Here is a 23,540-nt window from a genome sequence, read left to right as displayed (position 1 = left end):
TTTATTTGAATGAAACACTGTCAGGAACACGAATCAACGTTTGCCCCATTGCCAATAAACTAGGCTAAATTATCACACATTCTACCTACGCTCTTGCAATAAGTAGCAAGCTAAACTTGTTTACATGCCTACTAGTCTAGGGGTTACTAGTAACAGTTACTAGCAATGCTAACGGTGCGTTCACACTGCAGCGGGGCGGGCAGAGCGGGGCGTCGGCTTCCCATTCATTTTCAATGAAACCAGGCGTTGACGCCCGCGTAGGGCATTGTGGGAAGGTGAGCGGGGCGGCGAAGCTCGCATAGGGCATTGTGGGAAGGCGAGCGGGGCAGCGAAAGTTGGATTTTCTGAACTTTATGTAAATGAGGAGCGTGAAAACGCCAGCGATGGCCAATCGGGTTGGTTTCTTGTTTCTTGTAACGTAGCAACTGTTGGTAATGGTAAACATTTCTAGGTTTGAGTCAAACTTTGACAATTTTCAAGATGGAAGAGCAACTCATCGTATGTGAAAAAAATATGCCTGGCGCAGGGTTGCTGAGGTTGTCGGCGTCCTTGGTTTGTTGTATTTTGTACTTTAATTCAGTTTCTTCACATTACGTAACTTTCTTCTGTGCTAGCTGCATAGTCTATAGCTCACCCGGCACACGATTGACATTCAACGCTGAAATGCTGGCTGGCGGACACTCGCTATCCATACAGTGAATGTGTAGAGGCAAGTCATAATCTAGCGAATGATTTGCGCAGATTTCGAGTAATATAATAAAAGGTTACACATGTCAACGTTTATGTCTGATGCATCTTTTTTTCCAGCCGGAAAAAGACCCGTTACATAGAGTGCTGGTGGCATTTAATCTTTCACTCGGCCTAAAAAAAAGTGTGGAAAAAGATAACCTATTGTGTGCTGAAGATAAGATCATGTCAGATCTAGAAAGCGTGTCGGATTCTTGCTTAATGTGTGTAAAAGTTGTATTTTGTCTGCACATTTGCCATGACATTATAGAACTACAACAGTGATTTAAGAGAACTACAGCTCTGAATGAATCTGTCTGGCACGCCCCCGAGCGTGGTGCACTGTGGGAAGGCCGGCGGTGCTGAGCGGTAAAAAAGTCTGCAGTGTGAACGCACCGTAACGTATCCTGTATCTAGAACCTGCCTTTCTCCAGGGGCCCGTTCGTCGTAAGAGTTTAAACTAAGCTAATCCATTGTCCCTTTAGCCCGTTAACATTAGCGAGCTAACTGAGAACCGCAAATATCGGTTCGTCGACGGCTGATCCGCATCCAAATCATGTGGTTAATTTCAATCAAGCTAAACTTATTAGGGCAAGTGCACGAGCACGTCCTACTTCAAAAGGCAGGAAAGGTCGATCACCAAAACCGTGATTTTCTAACGGTATGATGGCGGAAAAGACGAAAGAGAGAGCGGTGATATTCTCGCCATCTGAGCAAACTATTATAATCTCTACGAAGACGCATAAGCATATTATCATGGCTAAGGCAAACACCGCCACCGCTGCCAGAGCAAGACAGGCATCTTGGCAAAAAAATTGCCGATAAACTAAATGCGTATTTTGGTAAAATGGCTCATCTTTAGTGCCTTATTACCCCGATCAATCAGATCACATTTCTTTAAATGTGCCTGCTGGCAGTAGGCTTAATGGAAATTAATCATCGAATGAGATCTTGCTAGCGAAAATTATGATATCAACTTTTTCAGAATAAGTATAAAAACAAGGCCAAAGAGTATAATTGATACGAATTCATAGACACTTATGAGAATATATGTAGGCCTACTGAAAGCGCATGTACTAGGGTGATATCAGGTAAAATGGGCCACTTTTTGGTAAATCGTTTGGAACAATAATACAATACCATATATGCCTTTTGCATGTATTTTTATGATTACTAATGACTGTTTTTGATCTTTTTTTTAATGATGTAATAAAATATAATTATTTAGGCCCTACAGTTCTTGAAACATCAGCTGTGCCAACTTTTTTGGCACAAACAAAGTGGCAAGATATTTGCGGTTCTAACGACGAACGGAGGATAGGCCACCCTACTATGTTTATCATGTGAAGCAGCTCTTCCAATGCAGGTCTACTACCACACGAGGGCGCACATGTATAGGGTCAAGTAGCATACCTACCTACCTACCTACCTACCTACCTACCTACCTAGTCTATGACCTATACCTACATGGCAAAGGGGCTATTAGGCCTATGTATAGTGACAATACAATTTTTTTTTAAATAAATATATTAAAAATACAATTATATATATATACCCGAATGTCACAGAATATCACAGATCCAGGCAGACAAGAGAACGGAACACACGGAAGTGCGTGTTCAGTTGCAATTGGCGTTTGCGTTACTGTTGAGGGCGCTTCGTAAAGTTTTCTGGTGACTTACATCTCTATGCCAGGATTTTTGATGATAGATTTAATTACGAAGCAGGCGTTCTGGTAAGTAAACGTGCCATGTGACTAATCAAATTGACACCACAATGATGCGTAATGTTGGTGGAATAGGAACAGTGAATGCAAAAGGATGTTTTATGAGTTTGCATGTGTTTTACTGCTGTGCCCTATTTTCTTGTGACAGGTGAAGCACCATGGCTATTAAAGTTCTAAGGTCGATTGTAATCACTCTTATCGTTTTTGCTGTTGTCAAACTTATGTTTTTTAATTCAGGGTAAGGTCCCACTCATCATTTGCTGGACGGTTTTATGATCCAGTTATATACAAATGTTACTAATCTGTATGCATTTTTAATTAGTTGACTGTGCAACGTCACACAAAGTACTTGAAAATGAAACTACAAAATGAAATATCTCATTTAATTTTGCTTCTAATCTCAGAACAAAGAGGAATAACATGAAGACTATTATTGATCCTGGGACGTTCTGGCAAATAAACCTGGAAAATGTAGTAGATAGGATTGATCCTCTTAAGTTGAAAGAAGAAGTGCAACCAAAGATAATTTCAGCAGTGCCACAAGTCGACAAGTCTGATAGGGCCGACGCAGTGAAGGTAGTAGCACCTTTGAATAAAAGCCCTCTACAGATAGTCCACCTGGATCTGAAAGGTGCTGCACCCAAAGTGAATTACCTAGAGCAGGTGAGAAAGGTTGACCTGAAGTTAGAGGTCTGTAGACATCCAAAATCATGTTGTGCCTGTATTTTGTAACAATTAATGGACTAGGATTTCAGTTGTTGCTACTATAATTGATGCTGTACAAAACATTTCCCACCATATCTAGAGAGATTATGATTGTTCCCATTCCAGATCTTTCCCCTGCTTTCATCTCTGGGTGCCAATGGCATACTGTTAGAGTATGAGGATATGTTCCCCTATTATGGAGACCTACAGATTCTCCGATCACCATTTGCATACAGGTGACCAACAGTACACTCGTCAACATTGACAGAAAAGTAACCTTTTGAAAATGGATGTTTCAAAAGAAGTGAATAATAATTTTGTATGTCTCTGTTTTGTGGTGCAGCATGGAGGACATTGAGAAAATAAAGAGCCTTGCCAAACTTAACAAACTCGATATCATCCCTCTTGTCCAAGTGTTTGGACACCTTGAGGTATGTGGCTCACATTCCAGAATGCCTTTCCACTTTTTATCTAACAGGACTGAAAACACACAGTGGTGTCAAATCCTTCTGTTAACTTATTCTTCAAATTTCCCCAAAATATTTATGATATAAAAAAAAAATCCAGATCAACCACATAATATCTCATTTTGTATGTGTTGTACTATTATTGATTAAATATAGCTACAGTTATTAATTCAAACCCCACATAAACATTTCTTCTGCTTTTAGTTTGTGTTGAAGCATAAGCAGTACTTTCCCCTGAGGGAGGTGATACAGTTACCCAACAGTCTGAATCCCCACCACCCCGACTCTGTGACCCTTGTGAAAAGTATGGTGTCCCAGGTCATGGCCGTTCATCCTGAAGCCACCTGGTTCCATATGGGGGCCGATGAAGTGAGAGACCCTCCCTGGTTATACAGAGCTTTATGTGTGTCTCTACCAGCATGTCAAATGTGGAAGTACATGTTTTGTTTGCTCTGTACTATAATGCTATCCATGATCTCTGTGTTGCATAGGTTTTTGGTCTGGGGACTGGTGAAGACTCTAAGAATTGGTTACAAGGCAACAAAGGAGGTATTGATCAGATGTTCCTGAAGCACACAGTGGAAATGGCCCGCTTCATCTCGGAGAACAGACCAGGGCTCAGAGTGCTGATGTGGGATGATATGTTAAGAAAAATAAGCCCCACATCTGTCCAAGGTATGGTGTTGTCATCATCATCATGCATCAGATTACCTTTGTGTTCAGTTTGATATGACAATCAGCATAGTTTTGTATTGAGTACAATGAAATGCACCTATTTACATTTACTTGTCTCTTGGTGAGTTAGTGGGTGCTTGACTAACAATTTATATTTGATCACAGAGTCTGGCCTGCAGAATTTTGCCATTCCAACTATATGGAACTATGGGAGTTCAGAACATACAGTTGTTATTGGTATGTACTTAGCTTTCACATATAGCATAGCATATACAATTTTTAGCATACAGTATATGGTATTTTAGCATACATGGTTTAAGTGTTCTGTTATCCTACATAGCTACATTTCATTAGGTAGTGATAGTTTGGCGTATAATGCAAAACTCATAATTGTCTTTAAGAGTCTTTGAGAATGCTGACAATTGTGCTACTTTCGGGTCACCAGGTAATCTGATATCTAGATATGAATCTGCCGGGTTCCAGAGTTTATGGTTTGCCAGTGCATTCAAAGGTGCCTCGCTTATCAACCAGATATGGACACCGCTTAAACACCACTTGCAAAACCACCTATCCTGGCTCGACGTCATGACCTCCATGTCCACCAAATACCCCTCCATAGCTCTGAAAGGCATTATGTTAACTGGATGGCAAAGGTCAGACATAGATCTATTGACAGGACTTCTGAGTTCCATCTCAGATTTTCAAATTAGATCATATGTATCGCCACTGATACTGTTTCAGCAATATTCTTGTCCAAAGTTTAATCGTTTTCCAGGTATGAGCATCACACGGTGTTATGTGAACTGCTTCCTGTTGGCATTCCTTCCCTGGCCATGTGTCTTCTGACACTCAAACATGGTAGGGTGGGCTAGGACCAGGGGCAAATAAATAATAATAATGTAATAATAATACAGGATACAAATGTTTGAGGGTTTACATTAGTTGCAGTCCCATGGGTGTAGTTGAAGCCCTCTTTGACATTGCTTGTAAAATGGGCTATACAAGTGTGATGTGATTCATAATGCAGGACACGCTTGTCCAGACAGCATTCATTTGGATATACTTCCTCTCTTTTTCTCCGTGTTAAACAGGCTCATTTGGTGAGGAGGCACAGATTGAAGCCCATCACATACTGGGCTGTAAAATTGAGGTGGAGGAAGATGTATGGTAAGAAATATATAGAGTATCTTGCTTCACTTCAATTGAACTCCTAAAACTAAAAGTGTTGAAAAGATAAAAGTGTTGTCTTGATATATTCTGATTTGTTAAACATAGTCATCACTTTATCTATGGTACAGAGTTTGATCTTTAACCTATTCTATTGTTTTTACAGTAAGGGAAGTGGTGCATTCGCCGGCTCACAGATCTACCATAGGGTGCACACAATTCACACACAACTTAAGGCTGAAGTTAACAAACTCATGGATAACTTGTGAGCATCATTCCATTATATTTGTTTGTCATCAATTCTCACAAGGTCTTCATCTCAAGGTAAGAATCTCAGATGCTTTTTTAAAATGATGCATGATACTGTGATGTCTTCTGTGTTTGATTATACAGCTTTATCAAAGGGGGCTTTGGTCGCTACCAGAGACGGCATAATTTTGCAAACCCAAGACACATTGAAATCTTTCACAATGGACTGAAAACGTGAGTCATATTTTGGAATATGGATGAATGAATGATTAGATGGCTGTACAGACATTTTACTTTTATGTTAGTATATTCTTTAAAAATATATATACTTCAGTATATGCTTTTATCCAAAACAACATACAAATAGTGCATAGTAAGTGCCAAAAATTGGACTAATCAAGGACCACAAGTGCACAATTCTGACAATATCACTGTGGTTATTTCCAAGGAAGGTCTGTATTTTGCCAAGAACAGCTAGGTCTGAATATGTTAGAATGACAATCAGACTCTGCCAATCAGATGGTTTATAATTTGGTAGAGCCAACTGAAAAACCTCTCACATCCAACACACTTCCTGGCTTTGCTACTTTGTTAATATTTTCTCAATAGGGAGTCAGGTGGCTGAGCGGTTAGGGAATTGGGCTAGTAATCTGAAGGTTGCCAGTTTGATTCCCGGCCATGCCAAATGACGTTGTGTCCTTGGGCAAGGCACTTCACCCTACTTGCCTCGGGGGGAATGTCCCTGTACTTACTGTAAGTCGTTCTGGATAAGAGCGTCTGCTAAATGTAAATGTAAATAGTTTCTCTAAATTTTAAAGGCGGTATAATGTATTTGTTGTGTCCTCTGTCAGACTGCTGGACAAGTGGGAGACCTACATAGAAGATTTACGTGTAGAGATGGGGGCCATCTTCTTTACAGATGCTGTGGAGGAATGGATGGAAGAGAATGTCAACACAGAGCTGGATATAATGCGAGAGTGTGCTAAGGATGCTGAGCGAATTTTAAAGTTGAATGGGCAGCCTAAGTCTCTCTAGACGTATTGTCTGTCCCTGCTGTGTGGGGATTATAACACAACAAGCATTAATATTTGAGGCATATGCAAGACTTCTCAGTGTCTTGAAATTGATACATAGAGTTGAATAGAATATTCTATCATGCTGGAAGTTTCCAATGTGATTTGTTTCTGATTGCAGAACAGAGAGCTACGTTTACTGTTGTGTAAAGAGTAGAGAAGTACTTCATTCATCCCCGGGTGGGAAATTGCACTGGTACTTTGACAATAAAAGGAACCATGTAAAACAATATACCAAAATAATAGGATTTTATATAAACTTTACAACTAAAATATACATGAGTGCAAATAGAAAGTGGTTATCTTGTCCTAGACACCCCTAGAAAGTGCAAAATATTTTCTAGCTGTGCACAATGATGTTTGTCTACTGTCTTAAAATCCTAGCACCCATCACACAGATTGTGGTCCAGGTAGTCAAGGGACACGTTATCTGGAAGCAGAGTGTCACCTGTTACCATGACCTGTAGGTTTCCATATTCTCTTTTTTCCTTGGCCGGTGTACACACATTTGTTTAAAACGTTGAATTTAATTTACACGGCTCTTGTGCAATTCTGCTGCATGATCTCACTCTCCTGGTGGATACTTGTTGTTGTAGATATCCCCCCAGTGGCTGTGCTTCCCTGGTGGGAACTGTATTATGGATGGTGTTTAGAACAAGCTGGAACTGGATTCCTTAGTTTATTTGGGGTACTGTATGTCTATATGCTCTGTTCCATATAGGGTTATTTTTTGTATATCACAAGGTGCCTTTGCCTCTGAGACATTGGTACGATGGTACTTTATTTACGACAATAAATAAAGAAGCACCGTTAAGAACTATATGTAACCGGTTGACCTTCCTTTAAATTGCAAAATTGTTATGTATTCACATTTTACAATGTTTTAGTGCTCACAGCCTAGCAGTTATAATTGATTGACCATACAATACAGTAACATTAAAATATCTTTGTATTCGACTTTATGTTGTTGTCATGATGTTACATAATTGAGTATTTACTTTCAATTATAATAAAATAAATTGGATGTAGTGTTTTCTCTGCTGTGTTTTACGACACAACAAAGTGCTTTACGGCACTAAAATGGCGTCTCATTTCAGCGGTGTGCTTCAGTTGACAGATCTCGATGACTTTATCACCCCCTCTCAGGTAATTAAAGCTCGATTTAATTGAGTAGTTTCATCTCATTATGATTTGTATTTTGACAAAGTCAGTCCCAGAGGTTATCAATAAGTTTAGCTGATGTGAACGATTAACTTTTTACCGTAACCGTCTATTACATATAGTAGCAGTACTGCAGCTTGCCGAGTTGGGATACTTGGCTTAACCTGATGAAGCTAGGCTAGGTAAAACACATTCGAGCTCACTTGTTATCGCTTTGATGTCCCTAGGCCTAAAAATGGTAGTTTGGTCAAACATTTTTTGTCAGCCAGTTAACCGTAACCGTCCTTAGCTAACCATATCTTAGCTTGCCTGTATTTTATGTCTTGGCATGCTGCTGACGTCTTGATTGACAAACGGGGCAATTTGATTTACCGGTTGGCTAAAATACTGGGTACGAACTCATTTAATTAACACAGTAAAGCTGACACTCAACACGTCGTTTTGCATTTTAGGAATGTGTAAAACCAGTCAAGGTAGAGAAAAAGCAAGGCAGATCAGTGGCCAAAATTCAGATCGAGGATGACGGCAGTTATTTCCAAGTCAATCAGGTGGGTGCGTCTAAGTTACCCTCTAACACCAATACCCTTGTGTCTGACCACACAGCCATGTGCAGCTATCCGCTATTTACTATCGGTAAAGCATGGATTTGTAAACCATTGTTTCCGCAGGATGGCAGGATGCAGAAACTGGAGAAAGCAAAAATCACTCTGAATGACTGCTTAGCTTGCAGTGGCTGCATTACATCCGCGGAGAGCGTCCTTATCACACAACAGAGCCATGAGGAGTTGTACAGAGTGCTCCGCAATAATAAGGTAAAGCGTGTGTGTATGTCTGTGTGTGTCTGTATCAGGCTAATTGTCCCAATACTCCCTGGTAGAGTGGAGCAGAGGAGCAGAAGGTTGTGGTGGTATCTGTGTCTCCCCAGTCAAGAGCCTCTTTGGCAGCACGCTATGGCCTAAGCAGTACTGAGGCAGGCAGGAGGCTCACTGCATTCTTCAAGAATCTAGGTCAGTGATTAGGAGTTAGGAGGACATGCTAGCTTGTTCCGATTTCAATATATCCCCCACATATTTGATTTAAAGACAATGTGGTCCACTTCTGTTTCAGGCGTTCACCATGTGTTTGACACCAGCTTTAGTCGCACCTTCAGCCTTCTGGAGAGCCAAAGGGAGTTTGTTGAGCGTTTCCAGAGGAAGGAGCAAGACATGAAGGCTCTCCCCATGCTGGCCTCTGCTTGTCCAGGTAAGCCACAACCCAAGACCCCCCTGCACTTCACTTCATTTTAGATCAGTTGCATCTAACTTTTAATTATTCATGCCCTTTGTCACAAAGCAAATAAGTAGAATAGGCATTGGGAAACAAAAGTTCCTCTCTGGATAGTTTACTTCTTTGTGTGTGTGATCTGTGCATGTATCCAGGGTGGATCTGCTATGCAGAGAAGACCCACGGAGAATTCATTCTTCCCTACATCAGCACTACCCGCTCCCCACAGCAGGTGATGGGGTCCCTGGTCAAGAGGTACTTCTCTGGGCAGCAGGTATACAGCCACTCTCATTTGACGGGTCATCATGAAAGGAACTGAATTATATAGTTCTGGATATCTTTTTGAATTTGCTATATAATAATTTAGCAAATTCAAAAAGATATCCAGAATTATATAATTTAATGAGATATATAATATATATATGTATATGTATATGTATATGTGTATATATAGGTACTGTGTTCTTTTCTTTGTAGGCCTCATTCTGTTTTCGGTAAACAGTAGAATGATGTGCTTTACCTAAAAGCTCTATCTTGGTCTTATCTGTCCACAAGAAGTATTCCCAGAAGGATTTTGGCTTACTCAAGTACATTTTGGCAAACTGTAGTCTTGCTTTTTCATGTCTCTGTGTCAGCAGTGGGGTCCTCCTGGGTCTCCTGCCATAGCGTTTCATTTCATTTAAATGTCGACGGATAGTTTGCGCTGACACTGATGCTCCCTGAGCCTGCAGAACAGCTTGAATTTCTTTGGAACTTGTTTGGGGCTGCTTATCCACCATCCGGACTATCCTGCGTTGCAACCTTTCATAAATGTTTCTCTTCCGTCCACGCCCAGAGAGATGAGCTACAGTGCCATGAATTGCAAACTTCATGATAATGTTGCGCACTGTGGACAAAGGCACATCTAGATCTCTGGAGATGGACTTTGGCAACCTTGAGATTGTTGATATTTTTCCACAATTTTGGTTCTCAAGTCCTCAAACAGTTCTCTTCTACTCTGTTGTCCATGCTTAGTGTGGCACATACAATGAAAGCTAAGTGAACTTCTCTCCTTTTTATCAGCTCTCAGGTGTGATTTTTATATTGCCCACACCTGTTACTTGCCCAAGGTGAGTTTAAAGGAGCATCACATGCTTGAAACAATCTTATTTATCCACAATTTTGAAAGGGTGCCAAGACTTGACCAGCCCATTTTTTGAGTTTTGTGTGACATTATGTCCAATTTGCCTTTTTTTTTTCTCCCTTTTTTGTTTTGTTCCAATACACACAAAGGGAATAAACATGTGGATAGCAAAACATGTGTTACTGCAATACTTTTCTGTGAGAAATACTTGATTTTCTGGAAACATTTCTGGGGTGCCAACAATTTCAGGCCATGACTGTATATATATTAGTTCTTTTGTTCTGTAATATAGACTTTATTTAGATGTGGGTGGTTTTTCCAGGGTCTGAGCCCTCATCAAATTTACCATGTGACCGTGATGCCCTGCTATGATAAGAAGCTGGAGGCCTCCAGACCAGACTTCTACCTGACTGAAGATGAGACGAGGGAGGTGGACTGTGTCATCACCTCAGGCATGCATTCAGTGTTGACATTTTTAGCATGTAGAATTGTGTTATATTATTGTGTAATGTTGCCCTCACACACACACACACACACACAAACTCAGTTGAACTTTGTCTCTCTTTCTCTCTTTTCTGTGTCACTCACTCACTCACTCTGATTACAGGTGAGGTTCTGAAAATGTTAGAAGAGGAGAAAGTATCTCTTAAAGATGTGGAACCAGCACCTTTAGACACAATGTAAGGCTCTCCAATGACATATTCAAACCACCCACTCATGTTTTGTGCCAGGAAGAAGAAAGGGTGTGCATGTCAATTTAGGTGGAACCTACTACAAGACAGAATGTGTGTGTGCGCCTGCAGGTTCAGCAGCGTGTGTGAGGATGAACTGCAGCGTCACGCAGGCAGTGGCTCAGGGGGGTACCTCCATCACGTGTTCAGCCACGCAGCCAGACAGCTGTTCGGAGAAGGCACCCCGGAGCTGACTTACAAGACACTAAAGTAAGTTTGGTTCTACAACATGGCAACCTGGAGTGCAGCAGGGACGTACAGAGAAAAAAAAACTTGTCATGGGTACTGTTCAGTCACTCTGCCACAATGTTGTTTAATTGTCTGTATCTAGATATGGTTGCATATATTGAATTAAGATGTCATCTTAATTGGGCTTATCCGAGACACACATTCACACATTTGGGCTCTGAGGTGTTTTATTGGGGAACAATGTTTGTTGTGCTCCTTTAGAAACCTCTGCCTCTCCTCTAATCCCTCAGAAACAAAGACTTTCAAGAGGTGACATTGGAGAGGGATGGAGCTGTCCTGCTGCGTTTTGCTGCTACCTACGGCTTCCGGAACATCCAGAACCTAGTGCAGAAACTCAAGAGGGGCAAGTCGCCATACCACTTTGTGGAAGTGATGGCCTGTCCTTCAGGTGAGGAGAAAACAAAACTTTTTTTCTGTCTGTTTTCTTTTGCTTGAAAGACGACAAATGGTCTTAACACAAAACATTGTTTGCCCATTTCTATTCACCTTTGAAAATCCAGGAATGTATGTAGGCGGACAGTTTGAAGTCATTTTCTCAAACAAGATTTGCTTGTATGACAGGTTGCCTGAATGGGGGGGGGCAGGTGAAGCCTTTACCTGATCAGTCCAACAAAGAGCTGCTACAGCAGGTGGAGGATCTCTATGGGGCAGAGCACCCCCTAGTGCCTGAGGAGGATCACCGTGTGGCAGAACTCTACAAGTCCTGGCTCCTCTCTTTAGGGGAGGAAAAAGCCAAGGAGCTACTGCATACACAGTACCATGCTGTGGAGAAGGCTGGTAGTGGACTCACTATCAAGTGGTGAAGAGGGATATTGGCAGACAAAGGGGGAAGGTTAAGGGGACCAGTGGAGTCGAGGGCTGCATAAGATGACTAGTGGCTGGTAGTCAGGTCCAGTGAGAGATATTTGCCATGTAACTGTGGTAGCCTGTTCCTAACATCAAATACACAGGTTTTATTTCTGTACGCACAAGCTTAACCATGTCAGTGTATTACACTGAAGTTATTATAATCTTCTAAACTGATTATGGACACCTTTAAAATTATACAAATTGTATGCACTGAGGATGTAGAACATGTTCGTTGTTTTGTTTTACTTGACATTTCAGAGTTTATATATTTCAGTCATCATTCCTGCCTTATTTATAATAAACAATGCTATATAGATTAATTGTATTTATTTATTAAATTACATGCAGTGTGGTATTTTGCATCTTTATCAGCAAAAAATTGATTTGAAACAAATGATATGGCACACTGGGATGCTTTACTGTTTAGTTTCAAATGTATTAGTATGAATGGGAGTTAAATACACTTAACACAGAAAGAGCAATGTACTGTAATATAATGCACAGCCTTGGTTTAAAATGAAAATGATAATTTTCTGTTATCGCTCTAAGTCTGTTTACATAGTGCTTTTCTGGGGTGAGCACATACTGTACTTTGCCCTTCTGCCAGATCGCTGTAAAGTATTTGCATGCACATCCATTAATCAAAAGGAATGTTGAAACAAACGGGAACAAAAAAGGCTTACAACATGGTTGAGATGGCAAGGGAATTGTGTACTATTCATAGTGAAATATTAGCCTAAAAGTACAATTTAAGATAAGAACAATGACAAGTTTCAAGTGAAGGGGAAATGCTGCGTTGGTGACAGTCATTTAGCTAAGAAAATAAATACAAAAACAGGTTAGAATGAAACTGACATGATAATTATAAATATTTACATAAGTCGAATAGGCATACACCTGAGTATTAAGGAATGGAATGGACACCCTACTTCTATCTTCTTAAAAACGTTCTGGAGCGCTCTTAGAACGTTCTTAAGACGCTCTTAGCGTTAAGAGCTTCTTAACGAATCTGGGAAAACAGGTGTATCACCCGATGCATGACTCTGGATTGGCACCCCCTCGTGGGAGCGCGCGCGATTCAAAGAGTGAAGGATTTCGTCTTGATATCGCATCCAAAAGAAGGGGAGACAGAAGTCTCACATTAAACCGTCTTTGTTGTTGAATTCAAGAGAAGGATGTCTGTTATCTGTGTAAATATCAGATGCTATTTTCAACACAAAATCCTTAAAATTCGTCATTCAAACGGTATAGTAACGAACGCGAACCAACATTCTTGCTCCACGACATCGCATTCTGAGGAAATATACCCCAGTATGATCATGATTATTGCTACACAAAATGGCATAGATCTTCATACTAATGTATAGGTTCAAAGGCATGCGATTTGAATGCAGTTAGCCTGTGCGTAGAGTGGGTTACTCAGACAGGTCGAAAACAACAACCTTCTGATCCAGAATAGGTTATCAGCTGTCCTGAAAAGGGACCAAAGGTTCACATGCCTAGCCTACAAAAGACAGGTACTAAAAACAATGTATCAACCATGTATCAACATCAAAAGAACCATCAAATCCTTTTTTAAGATAGGAAATATTATTCTTATTGTTTGAGTCAATGAAATAAATGAACAAATAAAACATAATAATCCCTCACCTACCATGGACTATTCTGTTTTCAGACCTGTCCACCCTATACATACACATGTATTGGTATTCAATTGATGCTATTAAATGTACATAATGCTGGCCTAGAAGGATAGAAACGTATGCGGGGGGAGAACATTTCATGGCAGGTTTTCCATTAGATGTAAGTGCCATGCACCCCCTGTTAACCCTGACTAGGACAGTGTGACATGCCTGAAACTTACTGTGGTTAATCAAACTAGTGCCCTCAGTGTACAGTAAGAACAATTTGATGCTGGGATATACAGAACAGACAATAGAGGGGGGTGCATCTCACGACAGGCTTAAAGCACCCCCTGCTAACCCTGACTAGGAAAGTGTTACATGCCTGAAACTTACTGTGCTTACTCATACTAGTGCCCTCAGTGTACAGTAAGAATCATTTGATGCTGGGATATACAAAACAGACAATAGAGGGGGGATGCATCTCACGACAGGCTTGTCGTATTCCTTCTTGTCACGAAATGCACCCCCCGCTAACCCTGACTAGGAAAGTGTCACATGCCTGAAATTTACTGTGCTTACTCATACTAGCCCCATCCCAAGAGGGAATACAACAAGCCTGTCGTGAGATGCACCCCCCCTCTATTGTCTGTTCTGTATATCCCAGCATCAAATTGTTCTTACTGTACACTGAGGGCACTAGTTTGATTAACCACAGTAAGTTTCAGGCATGTCACACTGTCCTAGTCAGGGTTAACAGTTACATCTAATGGAAAACCTGCCATGAAATGTTCTCCCCCCGCATACGTTTCTATCCTTCTACGCCAGCATTATGTACATTTAATAGCATCAATTGAATACCAATACATGTGTATGTATAGGGTGGACAGGTCTGATAACAGAATAGTCCATGGTAGGTGAGGGATTATTTTTTCATTTATTTCATTGACTTAAACAATAAGAATAATTTTTCCTATCTTAAAAAAGGATTTGATGGTTCTTTTGATGTTGATACATTGTTTTTAGCACTTGTCTTTTGAAGGCTAGGCATGTGAACCTTTGGTCCCTTTTCCCTGTAGCTGATTCTGGATCAGAAGGCTGTTGTTTTCGACCTGTCTGAGTAACCCACCCTATGCACAGGCTAACTGCATTAAAATCGCATGCCTTTGAACCTATACATTAGTATGAAGAGCTATGCCATGTGAAATACTTTGAACCTGCAACACAAAATACATTTTGTGTAGCAATAATCATGATCATACTGGGGGGGTATATTTCCTCAGAATGCGATGTCATGGAGCAAGAATGTTGGTTCGCGTATACGGTTTGAATGACGAATTTTAAGGATTGTGTTTTATAGCATCTGATATTTACACAGATAACAGACATCCTTCTCTTGAATTCAACAACAAAGACGGTATAACGTGAGACTTCTGTCTCCCCTTCTTTTGGATGCGATATCAAGACGAAATCCTTCACTCTTTGAATTGCGCGCGCTCCCGCGAAGGGGTGCCAATCCAGAGAGTCATGCATCGGGTGATACAACACCGGTCGTACGCCAGGTCCTGATAACTAGCGGCCGGGGCCCTCTAGCGGCCGGGGCCCCCTGGCCGGCCGGGGCAGCAGCCCCTCCTGCCCATTGCACAAACGCGGCCCTGATCGTAACAGCATGGCAGCTATAGGGTTAGCGTGACATGCATTTCCTGAGTGATTTTGTCATTCGTTTGACAGCCTCAAGTTTAACAGAAGTTATTAAGTGGTGGCGGTATAAACAGAAGGCTATATAGCATTTCCCGTTTTGGGTTTTGGCATTTTGATGTGATCATCCACATTAATGATCAAACTTGTATTTTTATGTTTTTTGAATAGTCAACGTCATAAACGTACTAGTGGAAACTTTATTTTGTAATGTTTGGTGAGTCTCGGCACTTTTCAGTTTGAATTCGCCACGTTACAGAGCCAGTGAATGCCCCCCCCCCCCCCCCCAATAGGTCTTTACTTATTAACGCATGCGCGTGTACTCTCTCTCCTAAATAAAACATATGTAAACTTAGACTTACTCAGTGATGGGAGCTACATTATAGCAAAACAAATACATCTTTATGCATACAACTTAAACATAACGTTTAATAAATATAACTGAGGCCTTAACAACTTGAGTGGCGCTGGGCCAGACACACACACACACAACAATTTGACACACTGAGATCTGCTACAGTCACCACATTCTCTAGTATAAAATGCAATTTACCTGCAATCTTTGCCTATTATACAGCCATCTTCCTTGTCTTTCTGGATGCAAAATATTTTATTATGTAGCCTATTTGAAGCCAATTTGTTAAGCCATTTCACACTCTATGGAAAGTATTGTGATTGAGCCTCTCCTGGCTCATTGTGGAGCACAAGTCATTTCTATAATTTTGAGTTTACTGAAGTTTCTCCTCCTGCCAAGTTACAGGTAAATTGCAGAATGTCATCAGAGCAATGCAAAACATGCGCTTTCTCAGTGTCAGCTTTGCTCTAACTTCCTCTTGGCTAGCATCGTGGCTACTGAGGCTCGTCTCTGCAGCCTGGCTGGGAGCTTCTTTCGGAGTTGACTGGAAAAAAATATGTATTACTTTTATTTGTAATTACTTTTATTTGTAATTACTTTTATTTGGGGGTCGACTGCCCTTGCTAGCTCTCTCCTTTTTTTGTTTTCTGATATCCCGATTTATCAACAGGTCCTATCATAGCACCAAAATGTAGCCAACTCTGACATTATTAGCTTAACATTAGATCAATAAATGACATCGCTAAACAAAAAACGACTTACCATTTTTGGGAGGGGGGGGTTCATTATGAAACAGTCTACATTTTACTAAAGCAACAGTACAATGTTTATGTTTGCTTTTGTAAGTAATGGTGAGTATTTCAGTTCAAAATAAATTGGTTAAAATGTCTTAAATTATTTAAGAAGAACATGATTAATGCTGGCATCGCGGCTGGGCCCCAGAAAACTTTCCCCCTCCTTATGGGCGGAATATTTCTCTGCGTAGGTACTTTTCAAGTACAATTTTTTATCCATGAGGCCCCTGCCTTTGGCTTCATAGTAGACTACATACGGTTACTTCCACCAGGCCCCTGCAGCTCTCCACCAGGAAATGAAAGTGTATGTGACCAGCAGGAGCTACAGCTGTTTACTTCCTATTTGTAAAAAGTAACGTTAACGACAATCATGGCATTGCAAGTGGGTCAAAATTCGATATGCTTGGCATGAAAGAAACAGAATAGAAGCAAAGGCTTTGGATAAGTTAAGGCTACACTAGATATGCATTTGGTAATTTTTCAGTAGGCGCAACGAACTCCGGCGCAATTTACAACGGTATTTTCTAACAAATATAAAGGACAATTTCGTAAATGAATTGTAAACTTTCAAATCCTGACCATTTCCAGAAATTACCGCTTACAGAAGAGTAAGCCTACTTTTATAACACCATTAAAGGTATTTGTACCAGACATTTTAATCGAGCAGGATTTTTTTTTTTTTTTGTCTTATACTCACCATGGAAACCCATTTGCAGTCAAATGTACTGAAGACCAACACCGCATGTGCTTTATTGCTTACTTAAACTGCATTGAGGAAGACAAAAATCTGAACTTTCGTTGTGACACCCTTTTACAGCGCCTATCTACAACATTTAAGTAAATAATCAAAATAAAACGTTTGATGAGAAAGCTTTATGAAGGTACAACAAAGACGTATCACAACTGAGAAAATAACTTTCTGAAATAAAAGCTCAAATGATAATGTGCAAACTTTAGATTGCACATATTAAGACATTTTACCAGCTGTCTTCTGATTTTCAGTATGCACAATCTGTGAACATTGAGTATTTAAATACAAAAACTAAAATTGTATGCAATTAAAATTTAGCAAACCTTGAAAAGGTTCCAACTAATATAATGAAACATTTGCACAGGCCAGCAGATCATATTAAAATAAATAAACATTTGATAAAATCACTACATAGTAATCAAATATTGTTCAAAATGTTTCTGTTTGGGTAATATTTTTATATTAAGTAAGCCATGATATTTTGTAAATATAGCATTGTGTATGACATGTAATATTTTCTGCAGCCATAACAGGAAACAATACAAGTGTATAGTAGTGGACCATATTTTTTTGATTTCTTTAACCCATTGTACATCTATCACTCCTTGGGAACCTTGAAGCCATCTTTTTCTTTCCGGAGACTTCTCATTGTTTCGATAGGGTCTGTTTGTCCAGTATGGTCTTGTACTGCCTTCTCTCTGAGGTAAAAAAATAAATGAAATGTTGAAGTTTATCTTGCACATGTGCACAAGCACACCTCAGTCTGTGGTACAAGTGGCCTATCCACATGGTAACAGTACGATTTATTAGCCCAAAACACAAACCTTGGCGTATCGTTAATTTAAATTTGTACCATGGAAGAGAACGTGCATACAAATTGTGTGACTCTTACTTTACGCGCATAAATGGGTTGAATGAGAATTCATCTGCCACTGTGGAAGGGATAGTGGGTTCTCCATTGCTGAATTTCTCCTATCGTATCAAACAAGAGCAAGTTGCTAATGCATCAATTGCCTTAAGGATGACCGACAACTCAACCTACAGTGTTATGAAATACACAGTTAAATTTATAGTGCATACCTTTGCCCATGCAAGCTTTTTCAAAATTACTTCATTATCCGGCTCCACGTGTCGGGCGAACTTCAGATTGTTGACAGTATACTCATGACCACAGTAGACACGCTGGAACACAAGAACCGTCATTTGTAACATCACAAATTGTACAATAGTTTGATTTCATGGTCATTCTCATTATGTACAGCGGTAAGAGTAGAATTACCGTCTCGGGGGGCAGTCGTCCCAGGACATCTACCAACGCCCTGTACATCTGCTCTGCTGTACCCTCAAAGAACTTCCCACAGCCAGCCACAAATAAAGTGTCGCCTGCACACAAGGAGGTGACACCCGCTTCGTTGGGTTAAAGGTCATACCTGTGAATCAGCTAATTGGGGAACATTAAGTGACATTGTCAACTACTGGGTGTGGCCATGCCCATAAACAGAACCAATTAGGTCTGATCTTTGGTTTCAACTTATGGCTTGGTTTGCCTGGGAGGTTTCAACAGCATATCCAGTTCATTCACATTGTACGTCAACACTTTATTTTGTTTATTTACAATGGAGAGTCTATCTAAATAGACGTGACAGTTTACCTGTGAAGACAGCTGGAGGTTCAGTGCTGTTGTTCTTAGTCACAAAGTAGCAAATGTGACCGGTAGTGTGACATGGTGTAAACAAACACTTGACACTTAGAGAGCCAAGCTAGGTATGAGAAGGAAACAGAGTTAGATACATCTGATCGATTCAATCTGATATCCTATGGACAGGAAAAAAAAAAAAAAAAAAAAAAAAAAACTGCACTTAATTGAAAGTAAGAATGGAATTACTTTTAAGGTGTTGGAGTGTGAGACTTTCTTGGAAAGGGCATCCACCCTGTCATCTCCTCCATACACAGTGAGCCCAGGCATCAATCTCAACATCTTCTCATTGCCACCTGCATGGTCCCTTGAGAGGGGAGAGAGGGAAAAAATATGGTTAATCTAATGTCACCATTCTCTAGCCCTGTTCTACATTAGTACGAGATTGAAGATTGAAATGCCACTGCACAGTGTGATTCCCATTATTAAATTTATTAATTTAGCAGACGCTTTTATCCAAAGCGACTTCCAAGAGAGAGCTTTACAAAGTGCATAGGTCACTGATAATAACAACAAGATAGCCCCAAAGCATTGCAGGTAGCCAAAACAAGAAGCAAACATTGTGAACAACCAAAACATTTATGCCAAAGGGAAGAACCATAAGAGCATGTAGTTAGCGAGTTACAATTTAAACAACATGAATCTCTAAGTGATGATCTTATGAGTGATGTGGGCCACATTGAGTTTATGACTACGTTAGACTGACTTCTTACCAATGGTGATGGGTGGTCAGGACTGTTGTGAGCTTCACTTTGTGCTTTTTGACAGCTTCTAAAACCTGTCAAGACAGAATACATCAATTCTTGAAGTGAGGGGCTAGTTTAAACCCTTCAATCTTAGTGAGTTAATCAAAAAGACATTTTAAAATACAGGACATACCTTAACTGGTTCCACAGGGTCAACAATGGCTGCTTCTTTTGTTTCCTCATCAATAAGTAGGTACATGTAGTTGTCAGTGAGCGCAGGCAGCAATTCTATCTTCATGTTGCTCTGTTCCACCAGCAAAGACTTTCTTAAAATGGGGGTGTGAAGAAGGGCTGCTTGGACCCGCAAGGGAGCTGCACACAATATAAACATTGGATTGATATGGTAGGACAAAAACGTAGTAGAGGTATAAGTAATATACAGATAAACACTGCAGTGGATTTGCATTGGCGCTAATTATAGGAGACTAATGAAGACAAAATGCACTCTCCTAATCAAGTACTCTAACCATAACAGAAAGAATCACGCAGACGTATTCTTAAAGGAGACCAGTTTTCTGCTACACATAGTCTGGGTGTGATTTTTGCAATTGAATAGAGGCAGTTCATATGCTACTACTAATAACTATCGTTTAAGAAATGAAATTGGCGCACAGCAGTGAATGACGACTACGCCTAGACTTTGCCAGGAACATTCACATTTTAAAAGGAGATGATGTAACACTGAGATGATGCTAAACGCTAGCCTGCTAGTGCTAGCAGACAGTTTTGACAGCTTGTCTGTTTCCAAAAAAAGGAAAGCTAACCGCTAGCAACAATGGCAGCTCATAGAACAAAGTGTAGGGCAATGCAGACGCAGAATGTAGTTGAAACATAGTGGCATATTCGAAACATACCAAATATATGGGTTGTCGTCGCTCCAATAACGCCAAGAGTGCAGGCACCCGCTATCAGTGACCTGAATAACATAGCAACACTGTAGCTGTTTGCTAATATATTGCAATCGCATGTTCAGGAACCAGAAAAGTTTGGTTTTACGCACAGTACCGCCCCCTTTTTAACTTTGACCTGGTACACTACACCAATCCCTGTTAGGGGAGTAGCACGTGTAGGCTTGTTTATAGGCTGGTGAAGAGTCCTTTTTCTTTGCCTGTGATGCAGGCAATACGCGCTTTACGCACGTATTATTCTACTGTTTTTGTACTCAGGCATAATCATATATTTTAAAAGTAGTATACGTTTCATCATGAGGCATCCCTGTTAAATAGACTAATGCAAACCATGTTTCCAGAAATAACTATAATACTAGATTACATTTATAAAACGTTTGTCCCTTCTGTTATTCCTTACTTTTGGGGGCGAGGCATAGGCTACAGCTAGAAGGTTAATGTAGGAAGTTATCTGCAGCCGAAGGTCGTTCTGGAAAAAAATTCTATGTCACAATGACTACACGAAATGTTTCTCGGTTTTGGGAGTGGGGACGGAAAATAATATGTGTTGGTAGAAATTATGCGGACCACGCCAAAGAACTGAAGAATGCAGTCCCAACAGAGCCTGTGCTGTTCCTGAAGACCCCATCAGCATACGTGAGAGAAGGTTCCCCTATTCTGATACCTACATATTCCAGTAATCTGCACCATGAGGTAGAGTTAGGGATTGTTATTGGGAAAGGGGGCACGGCGATATCTCAATCCTCCGCTATGGAGCATATCGCCGGTTACGCGTTGTGCTTGGACATGACTGCCCGGGACATCCAGGACGAATGCAAGTCCAAAGGGCTACCCTGGACTCTGGCTAAAGCGTTCAACACCTCCTGTCCCATCAGCGATTTTATCCCCAAAGAGCGGATTCCTGATCCAGGGAATATCAAGTTGTGGCTCAAAGTAAACGACCAGCTTCGTCAGAACGGCTGCACGTCCCAGATGATCTTCTCCATCCCCTACCTCATCAGCTACATAAGTGAGATCATCACCTTGGAGGAGGGGGATCTGATTTTAACAGGAACACCCAAAGGGGTCTCCAGCGTACAGGAGCATGATGAACTTGAGGCTGGCATTGATGACATTGTCAGCATGACTTTTAAAGTTGACCGAGTAGGCTACTAGCAAAACGAATATTTTAAGGATACAGTTTGAGGAATTAAGTGGAAATGGGTTTGGTGGAATTAGCAAAATAATTTTACTCTTTAGACTTGAAGGAATTGACCTAAATATGGTCTGGAACTGAACGCTTATTTTATCAAGCTTCTGTTCAATTGGGAATGTTGCCATTTTGTGGAGTTAATTTCTACATTTTGGCACATTACTTGAACACTCACAGAGAGTAAGCAACCAGTAGAGGGCATTGCTCCCCTTAACAATGAAGAAATGGATTACATTAAAATTGAGAAGATTATGAAAACATATGTTATATTATCCTATGACAAAGATTGACCAGATCCTTTGACAATATCTCATGATTGATGCAAGATGATTTCAAGTGATTAAATTAATGATGATCCACCACCAATGATATTAAATTAATGATGATCCACCACCAATGATATTGTCTGATTGTCCAGTCTCAACACCTCCATCCCCATAAATAGGAATGATGTCACTTGAATCCTCATGAGATTAACATTGTAACAAAATACAATCTTTTGCTGTGATTACGAAACCATGTCTTTACTATTTTGAACTCTACAAACTGTAGGGAAAGAACATAAAGGGTATTCTGTGAAACTTCAAATCTAAATCATCCTCCAGAAAAATCTGTCGAATTAAACATCATTACTTATAGATTGTTGTGAGCTTCCCTCATACTGTCTCAAGCATGTCACAGATAACGAGTCTCTGGTGTTGCAGATACCATAATGTATATACCCTTGTAATTATTATGAGTAATACAGTACCAGTCAAAAGTTTGGACACATGTATATGTTCTGTCCATTGAATCTTTGCTGAGCAATGCTTTTCGTTTAAACAAAATGTATCTGACAGAAGTTATCTGTCCTTTAAAGACACAAGCCACTTTATTGCCTCCATCGTCTCCCAACTGGTCATTCTTCATCACGGGCTTCCTACAGGACAATCAGTTGACTGGCCATGTACACCATTGGCCATATTTCTTAAAACAAATGTTTTCATACCCTCTTTCCATGTAAACATCAAGATATTAAACTTTTAGAAACTCTAGCTTGTTGCTTTTCACTTCTAGCACAATGTCAAATAGCTCCTCGAGTTGATTGCAGCCTTAGGCACAATGTTCCTCCAGCGTACCAGGAGATTGGTCAGGAGAGGAGGTAAATAAAGACACTAATAAGACGCCCTGGCACTAGCCACATTTTTCCAGAGGTGTTTGACATCTGTTCAAGGTTCAGTTACACTTCTCCCACATGCCTCTCTGGTTCAGGATCAATCACAGCCTTTCTCGTCCCAAGGCTGTCTCATGTTACCTGAGTCTCTATGTGCAGCCTTGTCTGCACATAGACAATCTTCCCACACTACCCAGGCATACTGTGAAAACACCGAGCCATATGCCCCCTAAGGCCCCCCAGGGGACCAGAAGAGTGCCTATCAACAGAACGACTGTGATAGGCACACAGGTTTTCATCAGGGAGTAAGTCTGGAGTTAAATCCTGACCTACAATATTTAATAATGGAAATGTAGCCGACTAGCTTTCATCACCAATAGTAGCTTGTGAGCAGGTAATCTTGGATGTAGCCTAGGTCTTCATGTCCTCACAGGTGTCACATGTTCATAAGATATGATTCA

General features: G+C 40.5%; 4 protein-coding genes across 6 annotated transcripts; 3 read left to right on the top strand and 1 right to left on the bottom strand.

Annotated features, from left to right (window-relative positions):
- Positions 1 to 712: 712 nt before the first annotated feature.
- LOC146253547 (hexosaminidase D) lies at positions 713 to 7,745 on the top strand. Of its 3 annotated transcripts, none has more exons than XM_084678478.1 (14): positions 720 to 2,461; positions 2,601 to 2,690; positions 2,857 to 3,115; positions 3,284 to 3,393; positions 3,501 to 3,588; positions 3,829 to 3,993; positions 4,116 to 4,299; positions 4,465 to 4,536; positions 4,745 to 4,952; positions 5,075 to 5,157; positions 5,391 to 5,466; positions 5,633 to 5,731; positions 5,860 to 5,949; positions 6,567 to 7,745. In XM_084678478.1, the coding sequence occupies exons 2-14, from the start codon at positions 2,611 to 2,613 to the stop codon at positions 6,748 to 6,750; spliced, it is 1,698 nt and encodes a 565-aa protein (XP_084534604.1). In that variant the 5' UTR covers positions 720 to 2,461; positions 2,601 to 2,610; the 3' UTR covers positions 6,751 to 7,745. The 3 variants fall into 3 exon arrangements, with proteins under 3 accessions (XP_084534606.1, XP_084534604.1, XP_084534605.1); XM_084678479.1 differs by having other exon boundaries at positions 1,111 to 1,173; positions 2,295 to 2,690; XM_084678480.1 differs by lacking the exon at positions 6,567 to 7,745 and adding an exon at positions 6,325 to 6,530 and having other exon boundaries at positions 713 to 2,690.
- Positions 7,746 to 7,810: 65 nt separating this feature from the next.
- On the top strand, positions 7,811 to 12,484 carry ciao3 (cytosolic iron-sulfur assembly component 3). Its single transcript, XM_084678481.1, has 11 exons — positions 7,811 to 7,934; positions 8,402 to 8,497; positions 8,618 to 8,761; positions 8,827 to 8,956; positions 9,057 to 9,191; positions 9,368 to 9,486; positions 10,658 to 10,787; positions 10,943 to 11,015; positions 11,139 to 11,276; positions 11,546 to 11,703; positions 11,877 to 12,484. Exons 1-11 carry the CDS (start codon positions 7,869 to 7,871, stop codon positions 12,116 to 12,118), a joined length of 1,431 nt encoding a protein of 476 aa, XP_084534607.1. The 5' UTR covers positions 7,811 to 7,868; the 3' UTR covers positions 12,119 to 12,484.
- Positions 12,485 to 17,356: 4,872 nt separating this feature from the next.
- On the bottom strand, positions 17,357 to 20,832 carry hagh (hydroxyacylglutathione hydrolase). The gene is made up of 9 exons (XM_084678551.1): positions 20,681 to 20,832; positions 19,960 to 20,138; positions 19,794 to 19,858; positions 19,270 to 19,387; positions 19,036 to 19,144; positions 18,664 to 18,767; positions 18,465 to 18,566; positions 18,277 to 18,356; positions 17,357 to 18,082 (listed from the first exon to the last, which is right to left on the bottom strand). The coding sequence occupies exons 1-9, from the start codon at positions 20,751 to 20,753 to the stop codon at positions 17,983 to 17,985; spliced, it is 930 nt and encodes a 309-aa protein (XP_084534677.1). The 5' UTR covers positions 20,754 to 20,832; the 3' UTR covers positions 17,357 to 17,982.
- Positions 20,833 to 20,957: 125 nt separating this feature from the next.
- fahd1 (FAH domain containing oxaloacetate decarboxylase 1) lies at positions 20,958 to 22,960 on the top strand. Its single transcript, XM_084678552.1, has one exon. It carries the CDS (start codon positions 21,227 to 21,229, stop codon positions 21,887 to 21,889), a length of 663 nt encoding a protein of 220 aa, XP_084534678.1. The 5' UTR covers positions 20,958 to 21,226; the 3' UTR covers positions 21,890 to 22,960.
- Positions 22,961 to 23,540: the final 580 nt, after the last annotated feature.

This window comes from Hypomesus nipponensis, chromosome 17 (assembly GCF_054491055.1).
Source record: "Hypomesus nipponensis isolate SF chromosome 17, ASM5449105v1, whole genome shotgun sequence".
Classification (NCBI taxonomy): Eukaryota; Metazoa; Chordata; class Actinopteri; order Osmeriformes; family Osmeridae; genus Hypomesus; species Hypomesus nipponensis.
Note: the sequence above shows the minus strand (reverse complement) of the source record. Positions and strands in the feature narration are given on the sequence as shown.

Coding starts and splice junctions, on each gene's coding strand:
- LOC146253547 (XM_084678478.1), top strand. CDS start 2,611: ATGGCTATTAAAGTTCTAAGGTCGATTGTAATCACTCTTATCGTTTTT. Junction 5,467..5,632: donor GAGGTGGAGGAAGATGTATG/GTAAGAAATATA, acceptor TTGTTTTTACAG/TAAGGGAAGTGGTGCATTCG. Junction 5,732..5,859: donor AACAAACTCATGGATAACTT/GTGAGCATCATT, acceptor TTGATTATACAG/CTTTATCAAAGGGGGCTTTG.
- ciao3 (XM_084678481.1), top strand. CDS start 7,869: ATGGCGTCTCATTTCAGCGGTGTGCTTCAGTTGACAGATCTCGATGAC. Junction 7,935..8,401: donor ACTTTATCACCCCCTCTCAG/GTAATTAAAGCT, acceptor TTTGCATTTTAG/GAATGTGTAAAACCAGTCAA. Junction 10,788..10,942: donor GGACTGTGTCATCACCTCAG/GCATGCATTCAG, acceptor CTCTGATTACAG/GTGAGGTTCTGAAAATGTTA.
- hagh (XM_084678551.1), bottom strand. CDS start 20,753: ATGTTATTCAGGTCACTGATAGCGGGTGCCTGCACTCTTGGCGTTATT. Junction 19,145..19,269: donor CACACTCCAACACCTTAAAA/GTAATTCCATTC, acceptor TCTCATACCTAG/CTTGGCTCTCTAAGTGTCAA. Junction 18,567..18,663: donor GACGACTGCCCCCCGAGACG/GTAATTCTACTC, acceptor CTTGTGTTCCAG/CGTGTCTACTGTGGTCATGA.
- fahd1 (XM_084678552.1), top strand. CDS start 21,227: ATGACTACACGAAATGTTTCTCGGTTTTGGGAGTGGGGACGGAAAATA.